Source organism: Rhinoraja longicauda, chromosome 12, assembly GCF_053455715.1.
Source record: "Rhinoraja longicauda isolate Sanriku21f chromosome 12, sRhiLon1.1, whole genome shotgun sequence".
NCBI lineage: Eukaryota > Metazoa > Chordata > Chondrichthyes > Rajiformes > Arhynchobatidae > Rhinoraja > Rhinoraja longicauda.
In genome coordinates this window covers 33,363,147-33,390,713 of record NC_135964.1, presented here as the reverse complement: position 1 = coordinate 33,390,713, position 27,567 = coordinate 33,363,147, and the positions used below count along the sequence as shown (strand labels likewise).

The 27,567-nt window shown below is 44.4% G+C and overlaps 1 protein-coding gene across 2 annotated transcripts; it reads left to right on the top strand.

Annotated features, from left to right (window-relative positions):
• dhrs12 (dehydrogenase/reductase (SDR family) member 12) lies at positions 1-24,590 on the top strand. Of its 2 annotated transcripts, XM_078408731.1 has the most exons (10): positions 1-160; positions 4,525-4,658; positions 7,247-7,329; positions 8,895-8,990; positions 10,514-10,595; positions 16,313-16,374; positions 16,540-16,644; positions 19,931-20,021; positions 20,146-20,283; positions 23,823-24,590. In XM_078408731.1, exons 1-10 carry the CDS (start codon positions 105-107, stop codon positions 23,960-23,962), a joined length of 987 nt encoding a protein of 328 aa, XP_078264857.1. In that variant the 5' UTR covers positions 1-104; the 3' UTR covers positions 23,963-24,590. The 2 variants fall into 2 exon arrangements, with proteins under 2 accessions (XP_078264857.1, XP_078264858.1); XM_078408732.1 differs by lacking the exon at positions 4,525-4,658 and having other exon boundaries at positions 20-160.
• The last annotated feature ends 2,977 nt before the right edge of the window (positions 24,591-27,567 follow it).

Sequence of the window (27,567 nt, the reverse complement as noted above, 5' to 3'; positions counted from 1 at the left end):
GCTTCCGGAGGTTAAAAGATGTTTGTTATGAAAGACAAGCATTGATCGGCGAGGTTACACAACCGTGGCCTGAGCGTCGCCGTGGGGCGGTGGAGAGGAGCACCATGTCCCTGTACAGGAACGCCGTCTGGTTTATCAAGGGGCTGCGGGAGTACACCAGGTGAGTCCTGCCACAGGTCACCTCCCCTCGCATCACCCTATACTTTATTCCAGCTCCAGTTAAACTTTGGCGGTGGTTTCCCCCCCCCCCCCCCCCCCCCAATTTGGTTATACTTTTTGCAGAGGGACCACATTTTAAAGCTGCTCGTTAGTCTGGGACGCCGCTGTCCACGTTAATGTTGTTTAATGTTGGCACCGGCAGTGTTGCAGAGAGCCGGCGCGGGGGTTACTACTGTAAGGCACGTCGGAGAAACGGGTTAACTCCGCGGCAATTTGATCTGCTGGCCTTGGGGTGGTTGTGTGATACCCGCCCTCAGATAAAGCGCCTGTGTCCCGCTGAGAAGAGCAATGCTCGCTGTCTAAAATCAAAGCCTGGTCCGGCGTTTACCCTTGAAACCCTTGAAACTGAAACCCCCTACAACACACAACTCCACTGCACCAACTTCAGGGCTTTCATAATCTTCCCAGCGGGACACGGCGCTCAATGAATACTGGGAATTGGAGTTTCTCTCACTTTGGTGTACTTCCGGGCTCTCGGAATCCCAGATTTTAATTTAGTTTAGAGAGACAGCATGGAAACCAGGCCCTTCAGCCCATCGAGTCCACGCCACCAGAGATCACCCATTCACACTAGTTCTATGTGTAGGAAGGAACTGCAGATGCTAGTTCATACCGAAAAGTGGGATAACATAGAACTAGTGTGAAGATAACATAGAACTAGTGTGAAGATAGACACAAAATGCTAGAGTAACTCAGTGGGTCAGGCAGCATTTCTGGAGAAAAAATAATAGGTGACGTTTCGGGTTCGAACCCTTCAGCTGAAGAAGGGTTCGGATCGAAATGTCACCAGTTTTTCTCCAGAGATGCTGCCGGACCCGCTGAGTTACTCCAACATGCTGTGTCTATCTTCACACTAGTTCTATGTTATCCCACTTTCCAGGACAACAATTCCTCCTTTACAACTGAACTGAAGCAATTTTGGCAATTAATGGAGGCCAATTAACCAGCAAGCCCACAAGTCTTTTGGATGTGGGAGGAAATCGGAGCACCGGCGGGAAACCCACGCAGTCACAGGAAAAACATGCAAACTCCACACAGACAGCATCCGAGGTCAGGATAGAACCTGGGTCTTTGGCGATGTGAGGCAGCAGCTCCACTGTGCTGCCCCATCGTTACAGCACACAAGGAGCACACTGGTTCTACTGAGCCAGCACCCTGTCCCCATGACCCTGCACTTTTTCTTTCACACCAGATTCTTTCCAAGCTCCCTTTTGAATGCTACAATTGAACCTGCCTCTACCAGGCAATGCAGTCCAGATGGCGTGCTTTGCCGTGTTCCTTTGTATCTGTATTGTTTCCTCTACCAGTCACCTTCATTCTTCATCCTTTGTTCTTGACCCTTCTACCAAAGCAATGGTTTCTCTCTGCCTACAGTTCTTTAAACACCCTTTTATTCACAAAATGCTGGAGTAACTCAGCAGGTCAGGCAGCATCTCGGGAGAGAAGGAATAGGTGACGTCTGAAGAAGGGTCTCGACCCGAAACGTCACCCATTCCTTCTCTCCCGAGATGCTGCCTGACCTGCTGAGTTACTCCAGCATTTTGTGAATAAATCGATTTGTACCAGCATCTGCAGTTATTTTCTTATACTCTTTAAACACCCTTGTCCAAGCCACTCCCAACTTCCTCTGTTCCAAGAAGAATGACACCTGCTACTTCAGCCTGTCATAGTATTGAGTCATGCAGTGTGGAAACAGGCCCTTTGGCCCAACTCGCCACACCATCCAACATGTCGCATCTACACCAATTCCACCTGCCTGCGTTTGCCCCGCATCCCTCTAAATCGTCCTATCCACGTGTAGGAAGGAACTGCAGATGCTGGTTTAAACCAAAGATAGACACAAAAAGCTGGAGTAACTAAGCGGGACAGGCAGCATCTCTGGAGAGAAGGAATGGGTGACCTTTCTGGTCGAAACGTCTAATGCTTTCACTTGTCTGAAGAAAGGTCTCGACCTGAAACATCACCCATTCCTTCGCTCCTGAGATGCTGCCTGTCCCGCTGAGTTACTCCAGCTTCTTGTGTCTATCTTCGGTCCTACCCATGCACCTGTCCGAATGTTTCTTAAACATTGTAATAGTACCTGCCTCAACTACCTCCTCCAGCAGCTCGTTCCATACACCCACCACACTTTGTGTGAAAAAGTTACCCCTCAGGTTCCTATTCAATATTTCCCCCCTCACCTTAAACAATAGACAATAGGTGCAGGAGTAGGCCATTCAGCCCTTCGAGCCATTCAATGTGATCATGGCTGATCACTCTCAATCAGTACCCCGTTCCTGCCTTCTCCCCATACCCCCTCACTCCGCTATCCTTAAGAGCTCTATCCAGCTCGCTCTTGAAAGCATCCAACGAACTGGCCTCCACTGCCTTCTGAGGCAGAGAATTCCACACCTTCACCACTCTCTGACTGAAAAAGTTCTTCCTCATCTCCGTTCTAAATGTCCTCTGGTTCTTGATCCCCTTACTCTGGATGTGAGATTATGTGTGTCTACCTGATCGATTCCTCTCATGAAACTTAAATCCATCATCACTGGACTCATTCTCATAAATCTCTTCTGCACATGTTCTGAAGCCTTTACACCATCCTAAAGTTTACATTGCCACTTCCCAGTCCTCTGTCCAGAATGTAATACTGAACATTTTAAAGGCAGCGCTTCATGACAAATTCTGTGTCTAAGAAGCAGTCGCAGAATGAAATATCCACCTTTTCCTCTGGGTCGGGAGTTATTGCCTTCATTGATGCTTTCATTTGTGTCTCCATCTACAGATCTTTGTAGGCCTGTTGAGACTCGCTATGTTTCACTGCTCCTTATGGCATGAGAATAGGTTGTAGAAAATAAGACCTGCAGAAATGTTAAAGCTCCCCTAACTCATGTTGTCATCTTTGTTTAGCATTGACTCTGTTACTAGTCACACTGATTCCATTGACCTGTTTCCTGACTCCAGGCCATTGTTTCCTGATGCATTGAGAAAGTTAAATCAACAGGCCCAAACTAGCACATCCTGTACCTCTGCGGAAAATAAACAGTCAGCTAGATTGTACTTTGATACATTAAATTATAAATCATCCTGGAAGTGAACTTAGAACCATTTCATTAACTCCAGCTAAGGTACAAATCTGCAAATATTTATGTTAAAAAAAAATCAAAAACCATAATCTTGAGATTAAACCAAATCTTAATCCTATGTGTACATGTTATATACTTTGCACATCCCAGTGACAATGGGTTGGAATCCAGGAGGATTAGTGCTGTGGCAATTGTGATTCATGGTTTACTTCACTAAGAGAGGGATTATAGATGCAGGAGGCTGGTGAAAGCCAGCATTACTGTTATTCAGACCTGATCCATCATCCAATGTCTTTCTGTTCCCATCTTTGTTAACAGCAGAATGCATTCCACTGATTGCTTACACCAACTGCAGCACCTAAAGGTTCTGCTGCCAAGTGCCCAATCTGTAGGCCAGGGTTTCTCGTGGGTTGTGAACCTGCAGATGGAACATTGATACAGGGATTCTGTTGACCACAGGCCGGCGCTCCTATACAGTTCATTGTGCCGCAAATGGCTGCATTATTAACCTTGCTTCATGGTGGGGATAACAAGGAAATAATTTCCTCTCTCGCATACAAACAGATCACTTCACATGTGCCTTGTTGATAAGTATAGAGAAAAGGTTTTGCTCTTAATGTATAACAAATCTAAGATCATGGGTGCACTTAAACACCTGCACATGTATGTGGTCTTGCATGTTTGTGTGCAAGTGCATGCACATATCATATGCATATGTGAATATCCATGTATGTGCACGGCTGTGTGACGGTGTATTTTTTGGAAAGAATGTCTGCACGATGGCACACTTGTGCCTTTGTGTGTGTGTGCACATGAAAATGCATGAAATTGTTTGTCATGTGAACATACCATCAGGAGCATAGAGTCACACAATCCCTCAGTGGTGAGTCACCACTCATAACACCTGCTGACCAGGAAAAGTCCCATCCATGCCTTCTCTACATTTTCTGTTAGCTACATGTTGGAGAAGTGTGCAGAAAGGAAATGCAGATGCTGGTTTATACCAATGATAGACACAACAATGCTGGAGTAACTAAGAGGGTCAGGCAGCATCTCTGGAGAAAAAGGATGTGTAACGTTTTGGGTCAGGACCCTTCTTCAGTCCTGACCTGAAACGTCACCCCTCCTTTTTCTCCAGAGATGCTGCTTGACCTGCTGAGTTACTTCAGCACATTGTGTCTGTCTTAGCTACATGTTGGAGCCTCTCTCACTCCCAGTGCTGTTTGGTGTTCTGCAGGAGTGGATATGAAGTTGCTGCACAGCAGTTTGCTGCAGATGATCTATATGTTGATGTGACAGGAAGGAGCTTCATGATCACAGGAGCTAACAGTGGGATTGGCAAAGCTGCAGCCCTGGAGATTGCAATGCGAGGTAGGTATTTCCATGTGTAGGAAAGAACTGCAGATGCTGGTTTACACTGAAGGTAGACACAAAATGCTGAAGTAACTCAGCGGGACAGGCAGCATCTCTGGATAGAAGGAATGGGCCCATTTTTTTCTATCCACAGGTGCTGCCCGAGTTACTCCAGCATTTTGTGTCTATCTTCGTAGGTATCTCCATAATCCTTCCAACAGAACATTGCTAAGGTGGATTGGCTGTACTGGTAGTTATTGAGGATGGTTTGCCTGGGAGGAAGCATGTTAGTCAGGAATGCTCGAATAGTGTCCTGGACATTTGAAATTGTTCCATTACCCTTGGTTTCATTATCCTTTCTGGGTCTCTGCAGGTTGCACTTTGTAGAGTGTGCTTGCTGCTGAAGATTGGCACAAAAGGGAAGGAAGGGTCATGAACAATGCATACAAATGTTCGGCCGCTCCGACCATCCCATTCACCTCCAGCTCCTCACATTTCTCCTTTTTTCTTGCCTGCAACTCTCATCACTACTGGACCACCTCTTCCTTTTGCTTCTTGGTCTCTGGTGTTGATGTAAATAGGGAAGGAGGGTAAGTTGGAGGCTCTGGGTGCCTGCAAGGGGCAGCAGTTCCATGAAGGTGCCGCAGAAGAAAAACTTTAGAGGAACAAACCACATTGTACTGGTGTAACTCAGCAAATCAGGCAGCACCTGTGGAGGAATTGGATAGGCTACGTTTTGGATTGGGACCCTTCTTCAGACCATCCGGACATTGCAGGATCAGCAAGTGGTCAATGCTGATGCCTCCAAAGTGTTTCCTCTGCACAACCTCCATTGGATGCTGCCCCATGCATGCCTCCATAGCTTCCAATGTCTCCATGCCTATTTACAACAACTCATCTTTTTACCCTACATTTACTTCTCTGTTAGCATAGTATCCGAGCCAAATTCACCTGAATGCATGGGATAACTCATGGTGCTAATGGCACCCGCCTCTCCTCCATTTCCTGACCCTGGAAGCCATTGGCCCCTCTTCAGCTCCGATCTAAATCCCATCAGATTCTACCTCTTTTGTGTCCTTGGTCTTCGTTCCTGCACTGCCGCCCATGGCTTAGGTATGAGGGTGCTGTATCCTTTCTCTCAGCCTCCCCGGTACTTTTCCGCCCACCCCTTTTAATGCACCAAGCAAAAGGTGCAAAGGCTGACTGCTTTTGTAACTGTGATCGGCCAGCATGGCTCCTACGAGCTCTCTGTCCCTAACAAGTGACATCTCCCTCCAAAACCCTCTAATCCCCCATTGCGGTTCACGCTCCACTGGCTGTTCCTAGGTCCACTGGGGGTTGGTAACTAAACATAGTTCACAGGAGAGGAATTATCAGGGTACACAGTATCAGAGCTGGCCTGGTGCACTTAAGAAGCAGCTCTTGTGAATTGAAGTTCTTCAATGTTCTGTGGGATCTTGCTGACCGTTAAAACCATCATCGGCTGCTTTCAAGTAACTCCCTGGTTTTGGCCACCTTTAGTGTTCAGCTGGTGCCCCTTAACCTCATTTCCACCAGCCCATTTGACCTCTATGTCTCCTGTGCTCATCTACACCTCACCAGCCCAGCTCACCTGTGTTCACCTTCTCCATTTCTCCCACTGCCCCCCTTGTCTTTATATCCTTTTATTTAAGAATGAAATGCTTCAAGTACCATCTGACAGGCAAGAAAGTAATTTCTTTGTAGTTCTGGTTCAATCAAAGTCCATAGTTTTGAGACTGTCCCAAGTCCAAAGTTTATATTTTGAAAAATATTAAGTCCTCTGCACTATATTAATTATTAAAATATTCATTCCTTTCCTCTACCCTGCAAACAAAAGGCATGTAAACAAGAGCAAAAAACAAAGTGCTGGAGGAACTCAACAGGACAAGTGACATCTGTGAGTCTGAAGAAGCCAGTGGAGCGTGAACCGCAATGGGGGATGTCCCAACCTGGAACATCATCTGTCTATTTCCCTCCTCAGATGCTGCCTGACCCACTGAGTTCTTCCAGCACTTTGTTTCTTGTTCAAGATTCGAGCACCTGCGGTCTCTTGAGTCTGCATGTAAACAAGATGTACTGTAGCTCAAAGGAGATGTCAGTTAATGAGTGATCTCAACCAGAATTATCACACTGAACTTTAACTGGTGAAGGGGTTAAACGTTGATGAATTAACCTGGAACTGTGCAGGAGGGTTTATTTTATTAGTAATTTGAGAACTGAGTACAGTCACCTTTTTATAACTGTGGGGAAATATTTATTATTTCCTTCAGACCCAAGTGCTTTTGAAGATTGAATGAATGCCTTAAAAGGTTGTAAAATTCTGACATTCCACTGGATTTGTTTCTTCACTAATTTCTGTCTCACAACTCAGACCTTTGAAATTGGTGGCATCCTGTCATGGACACTGGCTAACAGGTGAATGGTAAACATGAGATTGGTAATAATTAAGACATCTGCAAGAAAGGGAAATGTTTTTCCTAACTGATGCTGGGTGGAAGACTGTTACTGGAATTTCAATGGCTTTCTCTTTCTGATCCTCTGGTCACTGATTATTGTGCTCAGTAAAACCCTTTGGGTTCCCACAGGGGGAACCGTGCATCTCGTCTGTAGAAACAAAGAGCGAGCTGAAGAGGCCAAAGCTGAGATTGTGAAGGCAAGCAATAATCAGGTAAAGAATTTTGTTCATAATTATTTTGTGAGACTGTAAAGTTTGTGAATGACAGTAAACATGTTTTCCCTAATCATATACCTTTTAACAAAGTGGTACTTGGGGCGAGGACTGTGAGTTGCCCATCCCATTCACTCTAACTGCCTTCCTGAGGCAGTAACTGTTTCCTGGAATCCACATTGACAACATTGCACCCCCCTCACTCTTCTGATAAGCACAGGGCGGCACAGTAGCGCAGCGGTAGAGTTGCTGCCTTACAACGCCAGAGACCCAGGTTTGGTCTCTGTACGGAGTTTGTACGTTCTCCCTGTGACCGCGTGGGTTTCCTCCGGTTGCTCCGGTTTCCTCCCACACTCCAAAGACATGCAGCTTTGTAGGTTAATTGGCCTCTGTAAATTGCCCCTGGTGTGTAGGATAGAACTAACGTATGGGGTGATCGTTGGTCGGCGTGGACTTGGTGTGCCAAAGGGCCTGTTTCCATGCTGTATCTCTAAACTAAACTGTTGTGCTGGCTCATGTTGGCAGCGCTCCCAAGGCGCAACAGCTCCACCAGCAGAATGTTCTGAGTACTGAAGCTGGCAACTTGCACACAGAGCCAGACTGCCTTGAACCTGGAGAGTGGGGTTCAATCTACAAACCTTCTGAGATTCCCATATATAATATTGACAGGCATTTCTCTTTTTTAAGTGGGTTGAATCTTTGTCCAAATAACGAGGGAAATGTTTTCAGAAGCAGAATGACTCTGAAAATGCCTCAAGTTATTGTGACCTGTGGCACCTTCTTGACCTTATTGAACACAAATGTAGACAAATAGAAAAATCTTATTTTTAATTGAGGGCCCTGGTGCAACAAAAATAAGAATTTGCATTTATTTAGCAGTTTTAACATTGGGCAATGGTTCCTCTAGGGTGCAAAATATGATCAGAATGGAGGTTTTCATAGAACGTCATGGGAGGCCAGTTAAGGCAGAAGGACGTGGGAAGAAGTCCTGGGGTATGGGTCCCTTCTGACTGAGTGGGTGGCTCCCAGTAATGGAACGATCAGTGCAGAAGTCGCTGTGGGTGTTGAGACTAAAGCCAATCCTGAGACATGGGGAGGAACAAGCAGAGAAGGTTTGAAGTATTGAGTAAAGTTGAGGCACGAGCGTTTGAGAAAGGCAATGTTGGACTCTGATCTGGCCTCCACATTGTTGTACAAGAGGGGAGCTGATCCACTGGTGGAAGTCGAGTTGCATCTAATGGAGAGGTGGGTGGAAGAGTCAGTGATGGGGCTTCTGCGGAGAGGTGGTGAGCCTTCTGCAGAGAGGTAGTGGTCACCCAGTCAAGAGGCAGCAGAGATTTTGGGAGAGGCGGTGGGGATTTTGTGGAGATGTGGGGCTTTTGCAGAGAGGTGTATGTGTTTTTATTGAGAGGCGCTGGTCACTCTGTGTTGGTCTGGATCAGCAGTAAACATCTTGTTATCCTGCTCCAATATAAAGACTGACAGTCCATAGGGAAGCAATGTAGCTGTCAGGTTAGCCTCATTTCTGTATGAACACTGAAGTGTCTCATCATTGTATTTTGAAGGATGTTTTTGTTCACATCTTGGACATGTCAAGACCAACGGTGATCTGGACATTTGCTGATGAATTCCAACAAACTCATGGCAAGTTGAATGTTTTGGTAAGGCTTTTTCACGCTCTCACCAGAATGTTTTCATTTCACTTTTCATGGTGATAGAAATCCGCACATTCTAGGCAGGAAAGTGGAGACAACCAGTTCTGACAGGCAGGGAGTATGTGGCAAAGAAAACGGAGCCTGAAAAAGGAATGTTGAAATGTCTGAACACACAGGGCCGGTTCACTGACCACGTTGACATGTTGTTGATACTTGCGTGGAAAGTACTTAGTTGCACTCGAATTATGTCTCTGTAATTGGAGTGAGGTGTCGATTGAAATGGATGGGAAAGAGAGAGCATTTGCAAGTATGTGAATGCGTAATTATGACAGAGGGTGATAAACGTGGACAATTGCAGAGGATATACAGCATAAGCAAGCCATTCAGCCCAACCATATCTGTCAGTGTTGTGCTTCACTTGAATCGAATACCAGTTTTCCTCACCCAGATCTATCATCGTGGCTCTGTGTTCCCCTCTCTCTTGTGTGGTTGTCTGAGCTCATCGTAAATGGATCACAACTGTCTGCCTCAAGCAGGATCCACCTTCACTGTTATTTGGGTAGAGAGCTTCTTAATAGTTGGAAGAAACTTAAAGCATAAGAGGCTATTCAGCCCGTGTTTGTGCTGGTTGAAGAAGAGCAGTCAGCTCAGTCCCACCTTCCAGTGTTGGGTCCATACCCTTGCAGGTCACGGCTCTTCAGGTCCATGGCCAGGTGCTGTGGGGAGGGTTTCTGCCAGCACTGTTCTCTGAGGAAATGAGTTCAAGACCACTTACTGGCTGAGAAAAAAGTTTCATCCTTCCCACCCGTCTTCCCACCATTTACTTAAATACATGCCTGCTTTAATTTTGACCCCTTCACCCCGAGGGAAATAGCAGGGTGCTGCAGCAGTTGATGTTGAATGTCTGATGGCTCCAGGATTTACATCTGACCTTGAACGCTGGCAGTGGGGGGTTTGTAAGTTCTGTCCGGTGCTCCAGTTCCTACCCATCTCCCTAGGACATGCCAGTAGAATAATTTGACTGCTGCGAATGACTCTTTTGTGTGGGAGGGCAGCGTTCAGAAGAATCCCATTGGAGTTGATGGGAGTGCGGGAGAGAAAAATAATGAATGAGTGCAATAGGGAGAAACAGTGAGTGCAATTGGGAGGGTAGTTTGTCTTGTATTCTGGCTGGGAACCAAGCCAAGTGAGTTTACAAGAGTTAGCCATGATCCAGATAAATGACTCAGAAGATTTGAAGGGCTGAATGGCCTTATCCTATCTCCCATCTTTTTCTCTGACTCAGCTCAATGTGTGACAGCTACATTGTCTACTGCAGTTGGAGACGGAATTGGAATTTGTAAAGGAAGGCACATACCTTGTGATGGGCCTTTATTGTAATCAAAGCTTAATTTTGTTTAAACAAAGAACTAAACTAGGCCGGACCGCAACCCAATCAGAAAACTCCCCATTATGCTGTGGATATTGTTGGTTCTGTATATGGAGCTTCGAGAAGGCAAATTAATGTTTATTTGAGACTCTTTTGCCAGATCAACAATGCAGGGTGCATGATCAATCAACGCCACATGACTGCAGATCAGTTAGAAAGTAATTTTGCCATAAATACCTTGGGTAAGCTATTAATTATCTGCTTTGGAAACTTTGGTGCACTTTGACATTTGCTCGTGTGAACATCCTGGTATTAAGATCTCTAGCGATTCCTTTGGAAGATGCACCCCGGGTGAGTGGTCACAGCTGCTGCAGTTACTGCTCACCGCCTGTTTCAAATTTAAGGACATTCTGAAGTGAGAATCACATCCTAATGTCCTGGCGCCTCAAACCTGCTGTGCCATGAAGGTGACTGGTCCTGTGCCTCACCCACTTGTCCACTGGAACCCCACACAGGTTACAACAGGGTTCGCCATGAAGGTGACTGGTCCTGTGCCTCACCCACTTGTCCACTGGATCCCCACACAGGTTACAACAGGGTTCACCATGAAGGTGACTGGTCCTGTGCCTCGCCCACTTGTCCACTGGATCCCCACACAGGTTACAACAGGGTTCCGCTACCGAGAACGGTTCGTAACCAGAACGGTTTGTACGAGGGAAATGAACAAAAACCATGCTAGGGAGAGGGTGAGAGAAGCGGTTGTGAGGGGGGAGTGAGAAGACATGGGGCGAGCAGCGGCCAGCTGGTCTCACTGACTCGGTGAGTGAGCGGGTGAATTAGCGCAATGCCCTCAGCTCTGCTCGGCTCAACCCCTGCACCAATTGTTGAGACTCATTCCTGTGTAAAAGTGTCTATAAGTCGGGTGTTCAAAACTCGGGAAGGGCCTGCATTCTGCGATTGGTATTGTGTCCAAACATTTAATGGTCTGAGAGTGGTCAATGATGGAACATCCGTCATTCCACTCGGGTGGTAAAATCCCAAAAGTCTACAACCCTCCAACTGAAGAAGATTCCCTTCCCCTGCCCTTCCCATTATCCTGATCTTCTCACCCAAAAGGAAACCAATTCTCAGCTTCTGTCCCAATAATCCGGTTTATTTTAATGAACTCACATTCAGAACTGCACTGCAAAACTGAGTTAAAATCAGTTCGTAGAATGGCCCCTGATGTCAGTCAATCTACCTTGCAACAACTCCAGGACAAGCACAGTCAAACTCCTGAAATCTGGCATGCTGGAGACTTGAGCAGGGCTGATACAGCAGATTTTCCAGACAATTGGATATTATTTCTATTAATGCGACAACATGCTTTTTAATTGACTTTTTTCCTCAAAGTTAATCTGCAAAAAATTTCCCTGTGAAGCAGGTTAAAAGGAATGTGAAACTGAGGTCCTGATGAGAGGGGAATAAACATAGAAACATAGAAAAAAGTTGCAGGAGTAAGCCATTCAGCCCTTTGAGCCAGCACCGCCATTCAATATGATCATGGCTGATCATCCAAAATCAGTATCCGTTCCTGCTTTCTCCCCATATCCCTTGATTCCGTTAGCCCTAAGAGCTATATCTAACTCGCTCTTGAAAACATCTAGTGAATTGACCTCCACTGCCTTCTGTGGCAGAGAATTCCACAGATTCACAACTCTCTGGGTGAAAAAGTTCTTCCTCATCACAGTCCTAAATGACCTACCCCTTATTCTTAAACTGGAACTGAGAGGGAAATGGACCTGAATTCACCTATTACTTGCCAGCTCTTGACCCACCCTTTCTCTCTTCTCTCTTTCACTTCCCTCTCCTTTTCTACATTCTCTCCACCAACAATTTCTCTTCCATTCTATCAGTCTGAGAAAGGGTCCCAACCCGAACGTCATCTGACCATTTCCCTCCACAGATGCTGACAGACTCGCTGAGTGTCTCTAGCAGTTCTTTTTTTGCTCAGAATTCCATCATTTGCAGTCTCGTGTGTCTCTATGGGTACTGGGATCCTGATGAGTGGGGAGGGAAATTATAGAATCGTACAATGTGGAAACGAGCCATTCGGCTCAAGCAATTAGCACTGATCAGTGGGCACCCTTCTACATTAACCCCATCTCCCAGCACTTGCTCTGCTACCTTCATGACTAAACAATTCAAGTATTCAACTAGACACTTCTTAAATGCTCTCAGCAATTCTGCTTCCACCACTCTATCTTGCAATGCATTCCAGGTATTTACATATACATAACATAACAACACTTTATTGTCACTCGGCTTTTTACACCGAACGAAATTTCAGCAGTCACACAAAACACAGCAAAAAAGAAAAGAACACAGGACACCCGACCCCAACACAAACATCCATCACAGTGACTCCAAACACCCCCTCACTGTGATGGAGGCAACAAAACTTCCACTCTCTTCCCCCCGCACCCACGGACAGGCAGCTCGACCCCTACCGAGGCACTCTCTCAGTGAAGAAGGTCCCCCTCTTTCCCTGTCTAAACATCTTACCCTTCCCCTAAATCTATGTGTTATAGTTTTATCTACCTCTGATATGGGGGAAAGTTTCCTATGATCTATACCCCTGATAATTGATATACTTCAATCATGTTCCTTATGATTCTCCTCCAGTCCAAGGAGAACAGACCTTGCTTTTCCAGTCTCTCATCACAACTGAACTGGCAAGATTCTGGTGAATCTCCTTTGCATTCTCTCCAGTTCCATCACATCAACTTAGAAACATAGAAAAAAGGTGCAGGAGTAGGCCATTCAACCCTTCAAGCCAGCACCGCCATTCAATATGATCATGGCTGATCATCCAGAATCAGTACCCCATTCCTGCTTTCTCCCCATATCACAAAACTTACTATCAGGATACATCACAGCTTAGTTTGTCAACAGCTCCGCCTAAGACCGTGAGAAATTGTCGGGAGTTGAAGACCACAGACCAGCCTTCCCCACCACAGCCTGGCCCAAAATGTCCACTTCCCTTCACTGGGATGCTGCATGATCCACTCTGTTCCTCCAAAAGTTTGTTAAATTTTTCTTCAGATTCCCGCATTTGTAATCTCTTGTGCCTCCATTCTTTTCCAGTTGCTGATTTCAGAGAAGGGTAAATGGTGGGTCTGTAGATGGCTGGTGACTGAGTAACTGGGTTCCTTTAGAGAAGTTAATTTAAAGTTTTCATTCTAATTATTTTGCACAACTATTGAGTGACATTGACAGGACTCTTCTAGTTTTCAATGTCTGAATGCCACCAGATCCGGACAGGGCAGACTGTAATGCAAGTTATTATATCCGCCCTGTTTATGTTATCAGGGCTTAAGCAAGGAGTAATGGGGAGATAGTGGGCAGAGAATGGGACACAGGCTTCTGGTTGGCATAGGAAATCCTCAGCGTGTCAGAATGCTTCCTACAATAAATATATCTGCTGCACAAGTTCAGACCAGAACCTAAAACTTGTCTAAATGGAGGGATGGTGACAGATTGCTAATCTTTGGAGAGTTTCCCCAGTCGAGAAGATTCATTGTACCAACAGCTAGAATAGGTTACAAATTTCTACCATCATGTGGATCAAGAGCAGGCTGTTTAGTCAGTCATACTATTCTAAAAATAAGGGGACAGCCCTTTAAGTCTGAAAAGAGGTAAAATGTTTCGGTGCATTGAAGGTCCATGGATCTCTCTGCCTCTAAAAACGATGCTGGAAGCAGGATTTTTGAATATTTTTAAGGTCGAGGTAGATGGGTTCTTAATTAGAAAAGTTACCAGTGTTTAGTTTTTAAAATTCTCAGTATTTTATTTGAGTAAAACGTTTGTGTTCGTAGAAACATATTTCAGGAAGCTGAATTGTTCATGCTGGAAATAGAATGCATTAGGATCCCTCATAAATATGGTCCAAGGCCAGATTTATCCTTCAAGTTAACGCATGCAAGACCCTTTGGCCTAACCCATTATATTGCTGTGAATGTTGTTAAGAGTTGAGTTACACAGCACAGAAGCTGACCCTTCGGCCCTTCCTGCTCATACCAGCTTATCAAGAACCCATCCATACTAAGCAAGTTTGAACGTTTTAAAGGATAATATCTCAGCTGGACATTTTCCCCAAAAGCATTTAAATATATCTTAATATATTAAAAATATTTTAATAATGTTCACAAAAAAACTATTGCAAGTTTCATTACAGGGCAGGAATTAGGTATTGCGTGCACAATTTTCAATCTGCATTGGTAAAACAGCTAATCTTAAAATATGACAGGTCCCGCACTCCTCTTGCACATCTAGGAGCACAGAAAGCATTGTATTAAAAGATAACCAATGTACAAGTGACCCCTTTTTATTCACAAAATGCTGGAGTAACTCAGCAGGTCAGGCAGCATCTCGGGAGAAAAGGAATGGGTGACGTTTCGGGTCGAGACCCTTCTTCAGACTGATGTCGGGGGTGGGACAAAGGAAGGATATAGGTGGAGACAGGAAGATAGAGGGAGATTTGGGAAGGAGGAGGGGAAGGGAGGGACAGAGGAGCTATCTGAAGTTGGAGAAGTCGACGTTCATACCACCGGGCTGCAAACTGCCCAGGCGAAATATGAGGTGCTGCTCCTCCAATTTCCGGCGGGCCTCACTATGGCACTGGAGGAGGCCCATGACAGAGAGGTCAGACTGGGAATGGGAGGGGGAGTTAAAGTGCTGGGCCACCGGGAGATCAGTTGCGTTAATGCGGACCGAGCGCAGGTGTTCAGCGAAGCGATCGCCGAGCCTGCGCTTGGTTTCGCCGATATAAATAAGTTGACATCTAGAGCAGCGGATGCAATAGATGAGGTTGGAGGAGGTGCAGGTGAACCTCTGTCTCACCTGGAAAGACTGTTTGGGTCCTTTGATGGAGTTGAGGGGGGAGGTAAAGGGACAGGTGTTGCATCTCGTGCGGTTGCAAGGGAAAGTGCCCGGGGTTGGGGTGGTTTGGGTAGGAAGGGACGAGTGGACCAGGGAGTTACGGAGGGAACGGTCTCTGCGGAACGCAGAGAGGGGAGGGGATGGGAAGATATGGCCAGTGGTGGGGTCCCGTTGTAGGTGACGGAAATGTTGGTGCCGTCACCTACAACGGGACCCCACCACTGGCCATATCTTCCCATCCCCTCCCCTCTCTGCGTTCCGCAGAGACCGTTCCCTCCGTAACTCCCTGGTCCACTCGTCCCTTCCTACCCAAACCACCCCATCCCCGGGCACTTTCCCTTGCAACCGCACGAGATGCAACACCTGTCCCTTTACCTCCCCCCTCAACTCCATCAAAGGACCCAAACAGTCTTTCCAGGTGAGACAGAGGTTCACCTGCACCTCCTCCAACCTCATCTATTGCATCCGCTGCCCTAGATGTCAACTTATTTATATCGGCGAAACCAAGCGCAGGCTCGGCGATCGCTTCGCTGAACACCTGCGCTCGGTCCGCATTAACGCAACTGATCTCCCGGTGGCCCAGCACTTTAACTCCCCCTCCCATTCCCAGTCTGACCTCTCTGTCATGGGCCTCCTCCAGTGCCATAGTGAGGCCCGCCGGAAATTGGAGGAGCAGCACCTCATATTTCGCCTGGGCAGTTTGCAGCCCGGTGGTATGAACGTCGACTTCTCCAACTTCAGATAGCTCTTCTGTCCCTCCCTTCCCCTCCTCCTTCCCAGATCTCCCTCTATCTTCCTGTCTCCACCTATATCCTTCCTTTGTCCCACCCCCGACATCAGTCTGAAGAAGGGTCTCGACCCGATACGTCACCCATTCCTTCTCTCCCGAGATGCTGCCTGACCTGCTGAGTTACTCCAGCATTTTGTGAATAAACCGATTTGTACCAACATCTGCAGTTATTTTCTTATAGTACAAGTGACCCCTTCAGGGTTAATGATCTTTGTGAATGTTTACGTCATGTGTTGCTCTTTTCCTCAGGTACGTACATTCTCACAACAGCGTTGGTGCCTCTCTTGCAAAAATCTGAAGATGCCAGAGTGGTGAGCTCATTTTCATTTACTATCGCCCATTCTACATTTTAAGTAGCAGCTTCATGTGTGTTTGTTTAATCTGTCCTATCTCCTCCACCCTCTCTCCTCTCCCAAATACAAATATGTTTGCAACTTCTTTGTCTGTTCTGATCAAACACTTTACCTGTTTGCTAGATCACGGTGTCATCAGGAGGAATGCTGGTTCAGAAGCTAAATGTGGAAGATTTGCAGTTCGAGACAGGACAATTTGATGGGACCATGGCTTATGCACAGAATAAGGTTTGTCTTTTGAGGTTGAACTACCCCCTGTGCTCACAAAGATTTGCCATCTCCGTTAGTCTCCCAGTACAATAGTACTCTGCCCTCCTCTGGTAATAAGCAAGCAATAAGACTTTTCATTGACCTGAGTTGATGAATCTTTATTGTCAATCAAACATCTTGCACCAAATATTTAAAAAACTGTTGAATGAAACTAATCTAGGCCAAATAACAAACTAACAATGTGTAGGAAGGAACTGCAGATGGTGTTTTATACTGAAGATAGACACAAAGTGCTGGAGTAACTCAGCGGGTCTGGCAGCATCTCTGGAGAAAAAGGATGGGTGGTGTTTCGGGTCGGAACCCTTCTTCAGCCAAACAAACAAATTGGTATAGTTTATTTGGAATTATGTACGGCTTCATTGTGGAAATTAATATTCACTGGCTAAAGACTACAGTACAATGCTGGAGGATGAGAAGCCCAATTGTGCCCTGTAGAATTTAATGGAAACTGGTTGCATCTGATCTTCAGCTGGTATTTTAACACAAATTTGTGAGTGGATATTGATTAATGTTCATACTGATACACGAATTGTCTGGTACACTAATTGGTACAACTTCCCCAGGGCACAAATATGTCACATTTGGTTTACTGGAAGTTTAAAGCAAACTCAGCTACTTATTGCACAAAAAGTGTGAGAATGGGCTTGTGGAATTCCTCAGCCCTGGAATGAGTGTTTATTGGAAACCCTATGTGGTCTAAACCTGAAGACAATGTGCTGCTTCTCCTCACGGTGCTCATACAGTTGACATTGCCCTCAGGGTATTTTCTTGGTTTACATCAGAACATTCATTCTTCCCTGGATTCAAACCTAAAACAAAAGTTTGAGAAAAATGGTGGGGTTAACTAAAATACACAACCCTCCCAAATAAATGCTGTGTTTCCGAGAGCAGTATCTAGACTCCTCACTGCCCTCCAGCAATCTAGAATTCTTCTCTCCAGTTATTGCGGAAAAGGGATGAGGAATTCTGATATGGATTTTAGGCCACATTGTCAAACTTGAGCCAGAAAGACCCAGTTCCTATTTACATCACTCTGATGTGGGATTGCAGCGGAAAACAGGGACGTTTTCTCTTTCCACAGATGCTGCTGTTTTTCTGTTTTTGTTTCAGATTTCTTTCATCTGCAGTTTTTTAATGATTTCCAATTCCTATTTCCTATTTATTTACTTGTTACAACATGAAGCAGACTGTCTGGCTAGTTACAGCCCCCAGCAGATCAGTCCCATTCCTCATCTCCTTATTTTCCTGTAATTCCCTGCAATTTATTCTCCCTCACATGTCTGGACATTCCTTTGATTTGTTTGTAACTGACCTACACTGAGGGAATTCACTGTGCTACTTAAGCCACCAGCATGTTTCTCTTTTTTTTGGTTTAGTTTAGAGATACAGCGCGGAAACAGGCCCTTCGGCCCACCAGGTTCGTACCGACTAGCGATCCCAGCACATTAACACTACCCTACACACAAACTAGGGACAATTAAAAAATATATATTTCTACCAAGCCAATTAACCTACAAACCTGCATGTCTCTGGAGAGTCAGAGGAAACCAAAGATCTCGGAGGAAACCCGCGATGGTCACGTGGTGTATGTACAACATTCGTACCGACAAGCACCCATAGTCAGAATCAAACCTGTGTCTCTGACGATGTAAGGCAGTAGCTCTACCACTACACCACCGTGTTCCCATGTTAGAGTAAACCCTCCCATGTCTGCGTTCCATGAATTTGGACATATAATCTAGGGTGACCCTGCAGTATAGATTGGAGGAAGTACTGCATTTTAATTAAAAAATAAATTGAGGTCCCTTAGGCTGGATGTAATATAACACTACTTAAAGAGACTTTTTACAGTTATCCTGGCCAATATTTACTTTTCAACCAACATAATGAACAATCTATTTGATTGTTTATTTGTGAGATCTTGCGGTGCTTGGCTACTTTTTCCTGTACATTAACTATGTCCACATCAATTCTTAAAATAAAAACAAAATGCTGTAAATACTGAGAAAGTCATGTGGCACTTGGGTAGAGAGAAACAGCCAGAGTCATGAATTTTTATGCTGAGTATAGCCAACATTTCTTTTAGTTTTTCAGAATTTGCTTTTTTGGTTGTTTTTTGATTTCTAAGTGCAGAGCCTTCGTGAATGCTCCTTATATTATCTAACATATTTTCTGCTGAAAGCAGCAACTTTCTTGCACCATCTTGTCCATCTTGTGTTTGTCAGCAAACACTTAGCATGTCAAGTGTAGGAAGGAACTGCAGATGCTGGTTTAAATCGAAGGTAGACACAAAATGCTGGAGTAAATCAACAGGACAGGCAGCATCTCTGGAGAGCAGGAATGGGTGACGTTTGGGGTCGAGACCCTTCTTCAGAACGATGTGTCAATGCAGGTTTTGTTTTGTACAGCTTTCCCTTATTTTTTCCCCCGGTCTCTACTTATTTTATACTTTGAAATATACATGGTATTCTGGATTTAAGATGCACAAAAGAAATTTGAAGAGAATGTAATTGATGTAATACAAGTAATGAGACACAAAGAAGATTTCTGAATCGCATATAACTCACGATAATTAACTCATGTCCACAATATTGTACTTCCGATGCACACAAATTGGGGAGATTTTCTGCACCGTTGGGCAGGACCAGTTTATATTTACTGTGGCTGTCAAGTCAGAGTAATCCTGGTCCCAATGTTATGTCCAGCGTAGCCAGATCAACTGATCGCACAAATGTTTTAAAAGCTCCTGCCCAATTTTATATTTGGAGTCATCAAACAAGAAATTAAAATCTGTCTCTCACAGTGCTGCCTAACCCAACGAGTATTTCTAGCATGTTGTGTTTCTGTTTGCAAATGATGATACTTTGTCACATGTACTTGGTACACTGAAATTCTTTGTTTTGCATACAATACACAAAGAATGCAAAGAGTGGGCACTGACAAAATTGCAAAGTATCATTATAGTCCCGATGGTCTGTTTTCGGTGAGACCCACGTGGGTCTGTTCCCTGCCGACTGCCGCCACTCACTCGGGCCACGGCTCTCTGACGGACCTGCTCGTTCACCAATAGCTCTCCGACGGCCCTCCACGCTCGCCGACAACCTTCCTTGCTCGGCCTCCGGGCTCGTCCTTGTCTTGACGGCCGTCGGCTGAGCCTGATCTTGATCGCCTTCGCGCCGGCAGCTCGGTCCGCTCAATGCATTTAACCACCTTTCTTTGTGTCTTCCTTGTCTTTCCAACCCAGCGTCAACAAGTAATTATGACGGAACAATGGGCCAAAATGTACAAGGACATCCACTTCTCCTCCATGCACCCTGGCTGGGCTGATACCCCAGGTACTGTCAAAGAAAAGAGCAAACTAACCGGTTTTCAATGCATTATGTGTAGTAGTAGACAGCCCAACTTTAAATGTTGTTTGATTTGATCCTATATTAATGTTGTCTTCACTTCCTCGGAAAGCTGTTAGAATTTCCATGCCCGACTTCCATGCAAGGATGAAGAACAGGTTGAGGACAGCAGCTCAGGGTGCGGACACGTTGGTGTGGCTCGCCATCTCCAACAGGGCCGTTCAGGAATCCAATGGCCTTTTCTATCAGGGTAAGAAATTAGTCCACTTGGGCTGCCTAAGTTTACATTGTGCCCAGCATATCACCTCTAGAAACAAGCCATTCAGATCAACATAGAACAGTACAGCAGGACAGTACCTTCAGCCCACAATGTCTGTGCGGAACATGATGCCTAGATCAACTCTTATTTGCCTGCACATAATCCATCTATTCCCTGCATGTACATGTGCCCATGCAAAAGTCTCTTCAATGCCAGTAAACATTCCACCAATCTGTAGCCGTGTGACAATCATGAATGCAAATCCACCTCCTCCAAGCTTGCTCCTCACCACACATTCCTTTGGTCAATCAGTGTTCCCCTACTTAAATTTTTTTTTTAAATCTCTCATTTGAATGTCACTGAGAACTACTGATCGATTTAGAAAAGTTTGACAATCCTGTTGGAGATTGTGTATATAACATGTAGGATAATCGGGGAAATCAATGGATATATTTAGATTTTCACAAAGGCTTTGAAAGTATAAGAGGTTAATCTGCAAAATTAAAGCACACGAGATTGGGGTATGGATTTAAAATTGGTTGACAGAGGAAACTAGGAGCAGGCCTACCTCCAACAAGCAGGATGGTGAACCGACCTGCACAACCCTAATACTACCTCAGCAACGGAGCACACTGGATCACCTCTTGCACTACCAAGAACTTATTTGCTAATTGTGTTTTGCACTAATACATGATTTTTGCACATTTGTTTTCTTTTCAGACTTTGTATCTAATGTTGATTTCGTCTCTGATCCTGCTGCAAGCCAGATTTTAATTGTACCTGTTCTTCACTGTACTTAAGCATTTCACAATATACTCAACTTGACAATTAGAACAGTTCATCTTCAGGATGTCTGGCCTTGAAGAGTGGCGAGCCTCAGATCAATGCTCGGGGCCCCAGTTATTCACAATATATCAATGATTTGGATGAGAGAACTGAAAGTAATATATTGAAGTCTGCTGCAGAACATGACACTGGGATTGTAAATTGTAAGGAGGATGCAAAGACGATTGGAAAGGCGATTGCAAAGCTTACAAGGCGGTTTGGAAAGGTTGAGTCAATAGGCAAATGCAAGCAGGTGAAGGAAAATGTGAATAAATGAGGTTCTAAAACAGAGTATTGATTTAAATATTGAGAGATTGGGAAATGTTTATGTGCAAAGATTTAGCTGCAGAAGCAGATAAGAAATCAATGCTATATGGAGCTTCACTGCAAGAGGATTTGAGTACAAGAGAAAGGAAGTCTTTCTACAACTATACAGAGCCTTGGTGGGGCTGTATCTTGAGTATTGTGTGCACTTATGGCCTCATCCTTAGAAAGGATATACTTGCTACAGAGAATGCAACAAAGATTCACCAGTCTGATTCCGGGGATGGTGGGACCGTATTAAAATGAAAGATTATTCACAAAATGCTGGAGCAAGTCAGGCAGCATCTCAGGAGAGAAGGAATGGGTGACGTTTCGGGTCGAGACCCTTCTTCAGACTGATGTCAGGGGGGGGGGACAAAGGAAGGATATAGGTGGAGACAGGAAGATAGAGGGAGAACTGGGAAGGGGAGGGGAAGTGAGGGACAGAGGAACTATCTAAAGTTGGAGAAGTCAATGTTCATACCGCTGGGCTGCAAGCTGTCCAAGCAAAATATGAGGTGCTGTTCCTTCAATTTCTGGTGGGCCTAACTATGGCACTAGAGGAGGCCCATGACAGAAAGGTCAGACTGGGAGTGGGAGGGGGATTTGAAGTGCTCAACCACCGGGAGATCAGGTTGGTTAAGGCGGACTGAGCGAAGGCGTTGAGCGAAACGATCGCCGAGCCTGCGTTTGGTTTTGCTGATGTAAAGAAGTTGACATCTAGAGCAGCGGATACAATAGATGAGGTTGGAGGAGGTGCAGGTGAACCTCTATCTCACCTGGAAAGACTGTTTGGGTCCTTGGATGGAGTTGAGGGGGGAGGTAAAGGGACAGGTGTTGCATCTCCTGCGGTTGCAGGGGAAAGTGCCCGGGGATGGGGTGGTTTGGGTAGGAAGGGACGAGCGGATCAGGGAGTTACGGAGGGAAGTCTCTGTGGAACGCAGAAAGGGGAGAGGATGGGAAGAGAAGATGTGGCCAGTAGTGGGGTCCCGTTGGAGGTGACGGAAATGTTGAAGGATGATTTGTTGGATACGCTGGCTGATGGGATGGAAGGTGAGAACGAGGGGGATTCTGTCCTTGTTACGAATGGGGGGAGGGGGAGCAAGAGCGGAGCTGCGGGATATAGAAGAGGCCCTAGTGAGAGCCTCATCTATAATGAAAGAGGGGAAGCCCCGTTTCCTGAAGAATGAGGACATCTCTGATGCCCTAGTGTGAAACACCTCATCCCGGGCGCAGATGCGGTGTAGACGGAGGAATTGGGAGTAGGGGATCGACTTTTTGCAGGCGACAGGGTGGGAAGAAGGGTAGTCCAGATAGCTGTGGGAGTCAGTGGGTTTGTAGTAGATGTCAGTCACTAGTCTGTCTCCTGTGATGGAGATGGTGAGGTCCAGAAACGGTAGGGAGATGTCGGAGATAGTCCAAGTATATTTAAGAGCAGGATGGAAATTGGTAGTGAAGTGTATGAAGTCAGTGAGTTCTGCATAGGTACAAGAGGTAGCACCAATGTAGTCGTCGATGTAGCGGAGGTAGAGTTCGGGGATGGGGCCAGTGTACGTCCGGAACAGGGATTGTTCGACGTACCCGACAAAGAGGCAGGCATAGCTAGGGCCCATGCGAGTGCCCATAGCTACGCCTCTGGTTTGGAAGAAGTGGGAGGAGTCAAAGGAGAAGTTGTTAAGGGTAAGAACCAGCTCTGCTAGGCGGAGGAGAGCGTTAGTAGATGGGGATTGGCTGGTTCTACGGTCGAGGAAGAAACGGAGGGCTTCAAGACCATCCTTGTGGGGGATGGAAGTGTAGAGTGACTGGACATCCATAGTAAAGAGGAGGGAGTGGGGGCCTAGAAACCGGAAGTTCTGGAGGAGACGGAGAGCATGTGAGGTGTCTTGGACGTAGGTGGGGAGGGATTTGACCGGGGGGACAGGATGGAGTCGAGGTAGGCATAGCTATGGGCACTCGCATGGGCCCATAGAGACAATTAGTGGTGTTTATTTGGAGAGACATTATGAGAGAACGCTTAGGTCCAAAGTGAAAGTAATCCATCATTTTCAAAGACAAAAAAAAATGGGCATAATGTGGAGAACTGTCTACACTGTTACACAATTTGAGAAGGCTGGAACTACTCCCTTCATTACTTTATAACTTACAAGATAATTGGAAGTGTATTTCAAGAGGAATCATTTCCAGTGCTATTCATTTAATAAAGTTTGAAAATTGATTGTTGCAATTAAATATTGGGCATGCTAGTTATGTCTCAGTTTCAGATCTGTTCTTGGGTATAAACTTTAATTGAAGCACTTTAAATGATTACAATTTCCTAAGGCATTCCATAATTTTCCTTGTATTGCTTTCCAAATATCATTCTCTAAAAATGCTATGCCTAATTTTTATTTCCGATAACTTAGATCGGAAACCAGTGCCTTCTCATCTATATCTGGCCCAAACAAGAGCAACACCTGCAGAGGAAGAGAAACTGATGAAAACGCTGGAGGAATTAGCAGAAAACTTTAATCTGGGTACTCACGGAAACACCAATCCGAACTGAAGTCTTTACACTCATTCAGATTTTCACAGCAGCCAAAAATTATCCTGATCCATTTGATTCATGTTGGAGCGCCTCAAAATAAATCAGATGACAACTCGTCTACCATCCCACAATATTTATTTCAGTATTGCATTCATCTAACTATTATCACATTACAGTGGAGAACAGATTTGCCTTCATTCTTAGCAACTTAACTATACCTTAAGTAGAAAGTTGATATGCAGCTTCAGCCTTTACTCCATTTTGTGGTTCCTGTTTCTTCATCCCATGGGCAATATCACTTATTTGCATTTTTATTCCTATCTCCTGCTTTTTCATTGTCTGAGCTGCTTTCTGTATTTACATTTTACTTTCTTTGACTCTTCACAGGATATTAAAAGCTTCAGCTGTTCATTTTATAGTTAGATCAATCCTACAAGGGACTTGGTTTCTTGTTACAATAAAGAGTTGATAGTTGGAATATAAGTCTGTTTTCACCAAATACACTCAACTCTGTTGCCTATTTCCAAATTCTTAAGATCCAATTTTCAACTTTAGAAAAGTGCCTTTTACCATAAGTTTTAATATACGTGTTCAATGCTTCCAAGATTGATCCAATTGCTTGTTTGCATACGATTAATAAAATATCAGCAATTTCAACATTACAAAATTTTGGCTATTTTGTACAATCATTTATCGCAAGACTGTTATCTCCACACTGATCCAGTGAACATTTGGTAGAGGCTGCCTGGATCTTGTATCAGGTTGTATGAATTCATAAATACTTCTGGTCAACAAGTTTGGTTATAAAAAGTTAAAATTGTATTACTATTCCGTATTGGTAGGCAAAACACAACATTTTGAGAATTCCTACAGTATTAACTGTTCTGGGAATCAAGGGATTCTATCGGCCCACTGCACAAAACACTGGTCACGTGTTTATGCAGTTATTTGAGAGATTTCTATGTGCAGTAAGCCAGTGAAACGCGACAATGAGGTGTGTAATGTGTCAACGAGGCTTTTACATAAGCAACAGATCTGGGTGCTGTCATTTGAGAATGATTTTGAGGCAGCAAGGACAGTTAGTGGGATATCAAATCCAGCCTGACCATCATTGCTTCAGGGATGCGGCAATGCAACTGTTCATAGGTTGGAAGTGCTGCAACAAAGATCAACATTTACTCTCACCTATAATTGGTCTTTTACCGAATAGCCATTGGGGCATTTCAGTCAACCACAGTGCTACACACCTGGAGTCACATGTGGCACAATCGGGCGAGGTCAAAGTGATCATTTTCCTAAACTAAAAGAGGTGAGCTTTTGTGACTATCTGGAAGATTAACGGCCATCAGTGAAGCCACCAGAGTTATTCATTTTGATTTAATTAACAGAATTTAAACATTGTGAAGTATGACTAAAGACTGCAGACCATCTGTTCAGTACCTCTGCAATAATCATTGAATAACTGATCCATACCAAGCCACCTAAAGTTGAAAAGGGCAGTTTTGCAAAAATGAAGGGAGTTTTGCAAAAATGAATCTGCATTTTTTAGTTTAAAAGGATGAGGAGTGACCTTAAATGAATGGCACCTGTCAGGGTGGATGTTGAAATCTTTTTCACTAATGTTAGACACAAGGGAACAGTAATTCTTCTCGCATTTCTTCTTGCTGAGTGCCAAATCTGTGGCACAATCCGTCTCTTTACACATCCCAAATCATCTAGAGACAAGAGATTGCTGAAATCTGGAGCGAAAAGGATCAACCCCCTGAAACAAGTTATATTTCTGGAAGATTAGTATTGATTTATTATTGTCATTTGTACCAAGACAGTGAAAAATATTGTGCGTGTTATTCAGCAGATCAGGTGGTGCAAAAAGATATAATGTAGAATATAATGTAACAACTACAGAGAAAAGTGCAAGGACCACAACAAGGTCGAGAACACATCCTCAGGATGAGGTCTATTCAAAAGTCTGACGATCAAGATCATGGAATTTAGAGTGGTGTAAATTGTCATAGAAGAGGTAGCCTGGTGTAACCAGCTGTTATTCAACTGAATCAAGAGTAGAGTGTTGAATTATCACATACACTGGGAATGAAGCAAAATTCTTCATTGCTGCATATTTCCAGGCACATTATTGCATCCTTGTTATTTGATTAATTAAAAATACAATGTTATCAATAATACTAGGTAATATTAGATAAATAAACCACAATAGTAACCATAAACCAGCACAGGCTTGAGGCCTACTCTTGCTCCCATTTTCTCATGTTCGTATGTACTAATAATTAGGACTTGTGGATTTAAAGGCAACATTACAAATGTTCAAATTCATGCATGATCAAGATTTAAGATGAGATCACAGATGTAGTTTAATTTAATTTATTGAGTTTAGCTTATTGTCATGTGTACAGAGGTACAATGAAAAGCCTTATTGTTGCTTACTACCTAGTCCGTGGAAAGACTATACATGATTACAAATGGACGGATACAAGAAAAATGTTTAGTGCAAAATAAAGTCCAGTAAAGTCCGATTAAATATAGTCCAAGGGTCTCCAATGAGGTTGATGGTAGGTCAGGACCGCTCTCTAGTTGGCAATAGGATGGTTTAGCTGCCTGACAGTTTGCAGCAGCAAATAAAACTCATTCTGCTACCCCTTGCTTATGATGGCCCACAGACGCTGCAGATTCCAGGCAGCTAAACGACAGGGGTTGGGATTGAGGAATACCAGAGACAGTTAGTTGAAGTTGCCAAGACGACAGCACAGTGATCCGGAAGGGGACAAAAGTGAATCCTGAAGCAAATGTGGAAATGACAGTGGTGAAAAGGAAAGCGAAATCACGACCGAGAACCATAGAAGTCAGGCTCATAGCTGGCCCATGGTGGCACACTATTGCAAAGGTATGGGAAACCAGAGGGAATACAGAGAAAATAAATGGAATTAGTGCAAAAGGGTAATGATCATCACAAACATGAGGGTTGAAGGGCCTGCTTCAGTGTTGTACAACTCATCTGGAGATCTGTCAAAAATGAAGAATAATGCACAATTGTCAAATGAAGCCATCTATGACAATGATGCAATGTTTTTCCAAACATTTCTGTAGAAGAGTTTTATTTTGTGATTGCAATACATACATTTTGTAACAGTATTTAAGTATTTTACAAGTCATTTTAAGTGTTGAACTGAATTGCAGCAATAATTGTGAAACAAACCTGGTTGTGTATTTCCTTTGGAATGTTTTATCAGAACTTACCAGCATCAGTTTTAGTTATTTTACCAGGAGCAGGAACAATATTTCAGACACTTTTTTGAGCATTAATTGCAACTTCACCTAAGTTTATCCAAGAACAGAGTGTGCACAATACACCTCACCTGGGATCGTGATATTCCTTTAGTTCTTTGCATTGGGATTTGATCACATTTAAAACAAAATACCTCAAATTTCACATTGCTAAATGGTTTCAAAGTAGACTCAGTTCCACTTGTAGAGCCGTGGATCAGACCAAACTGCTGGTTCGTTACTCCAACTTCTTGTGCCTATCTTCTCAGTGGGGCCTGGTTGATGATTCCTGTTCAAAGTTGGGTAACGATCTTGTTCTATTGACATTTCTCACGACCCATGAT

Excerpts from the sequence above, each read along its gene's own strand:
- dhrs12 (XM_078408731.1), top strand. The coding sequence starts at position 105 with ATGTCCCTGTACAGGAACGCCGTCTGGTTTATCAAGGGGCTGCGGGAG. Across the intron at positions 7,330-8,894 it reads TGAAGGCAAGCAATAATCAG|GATGTTTTTGTTCACATCTT; the intron begins GTAAAGAATTTT and ends TGTATTTTGAAG. Across the intron at positions 20,284-23,822 it reads CAATGGCCTTTTCTATCAGG|ATCGGAAACCAGTGCCTTCT; the intron begins GTAAGAAATTAG and ends CCGATAACTTAG.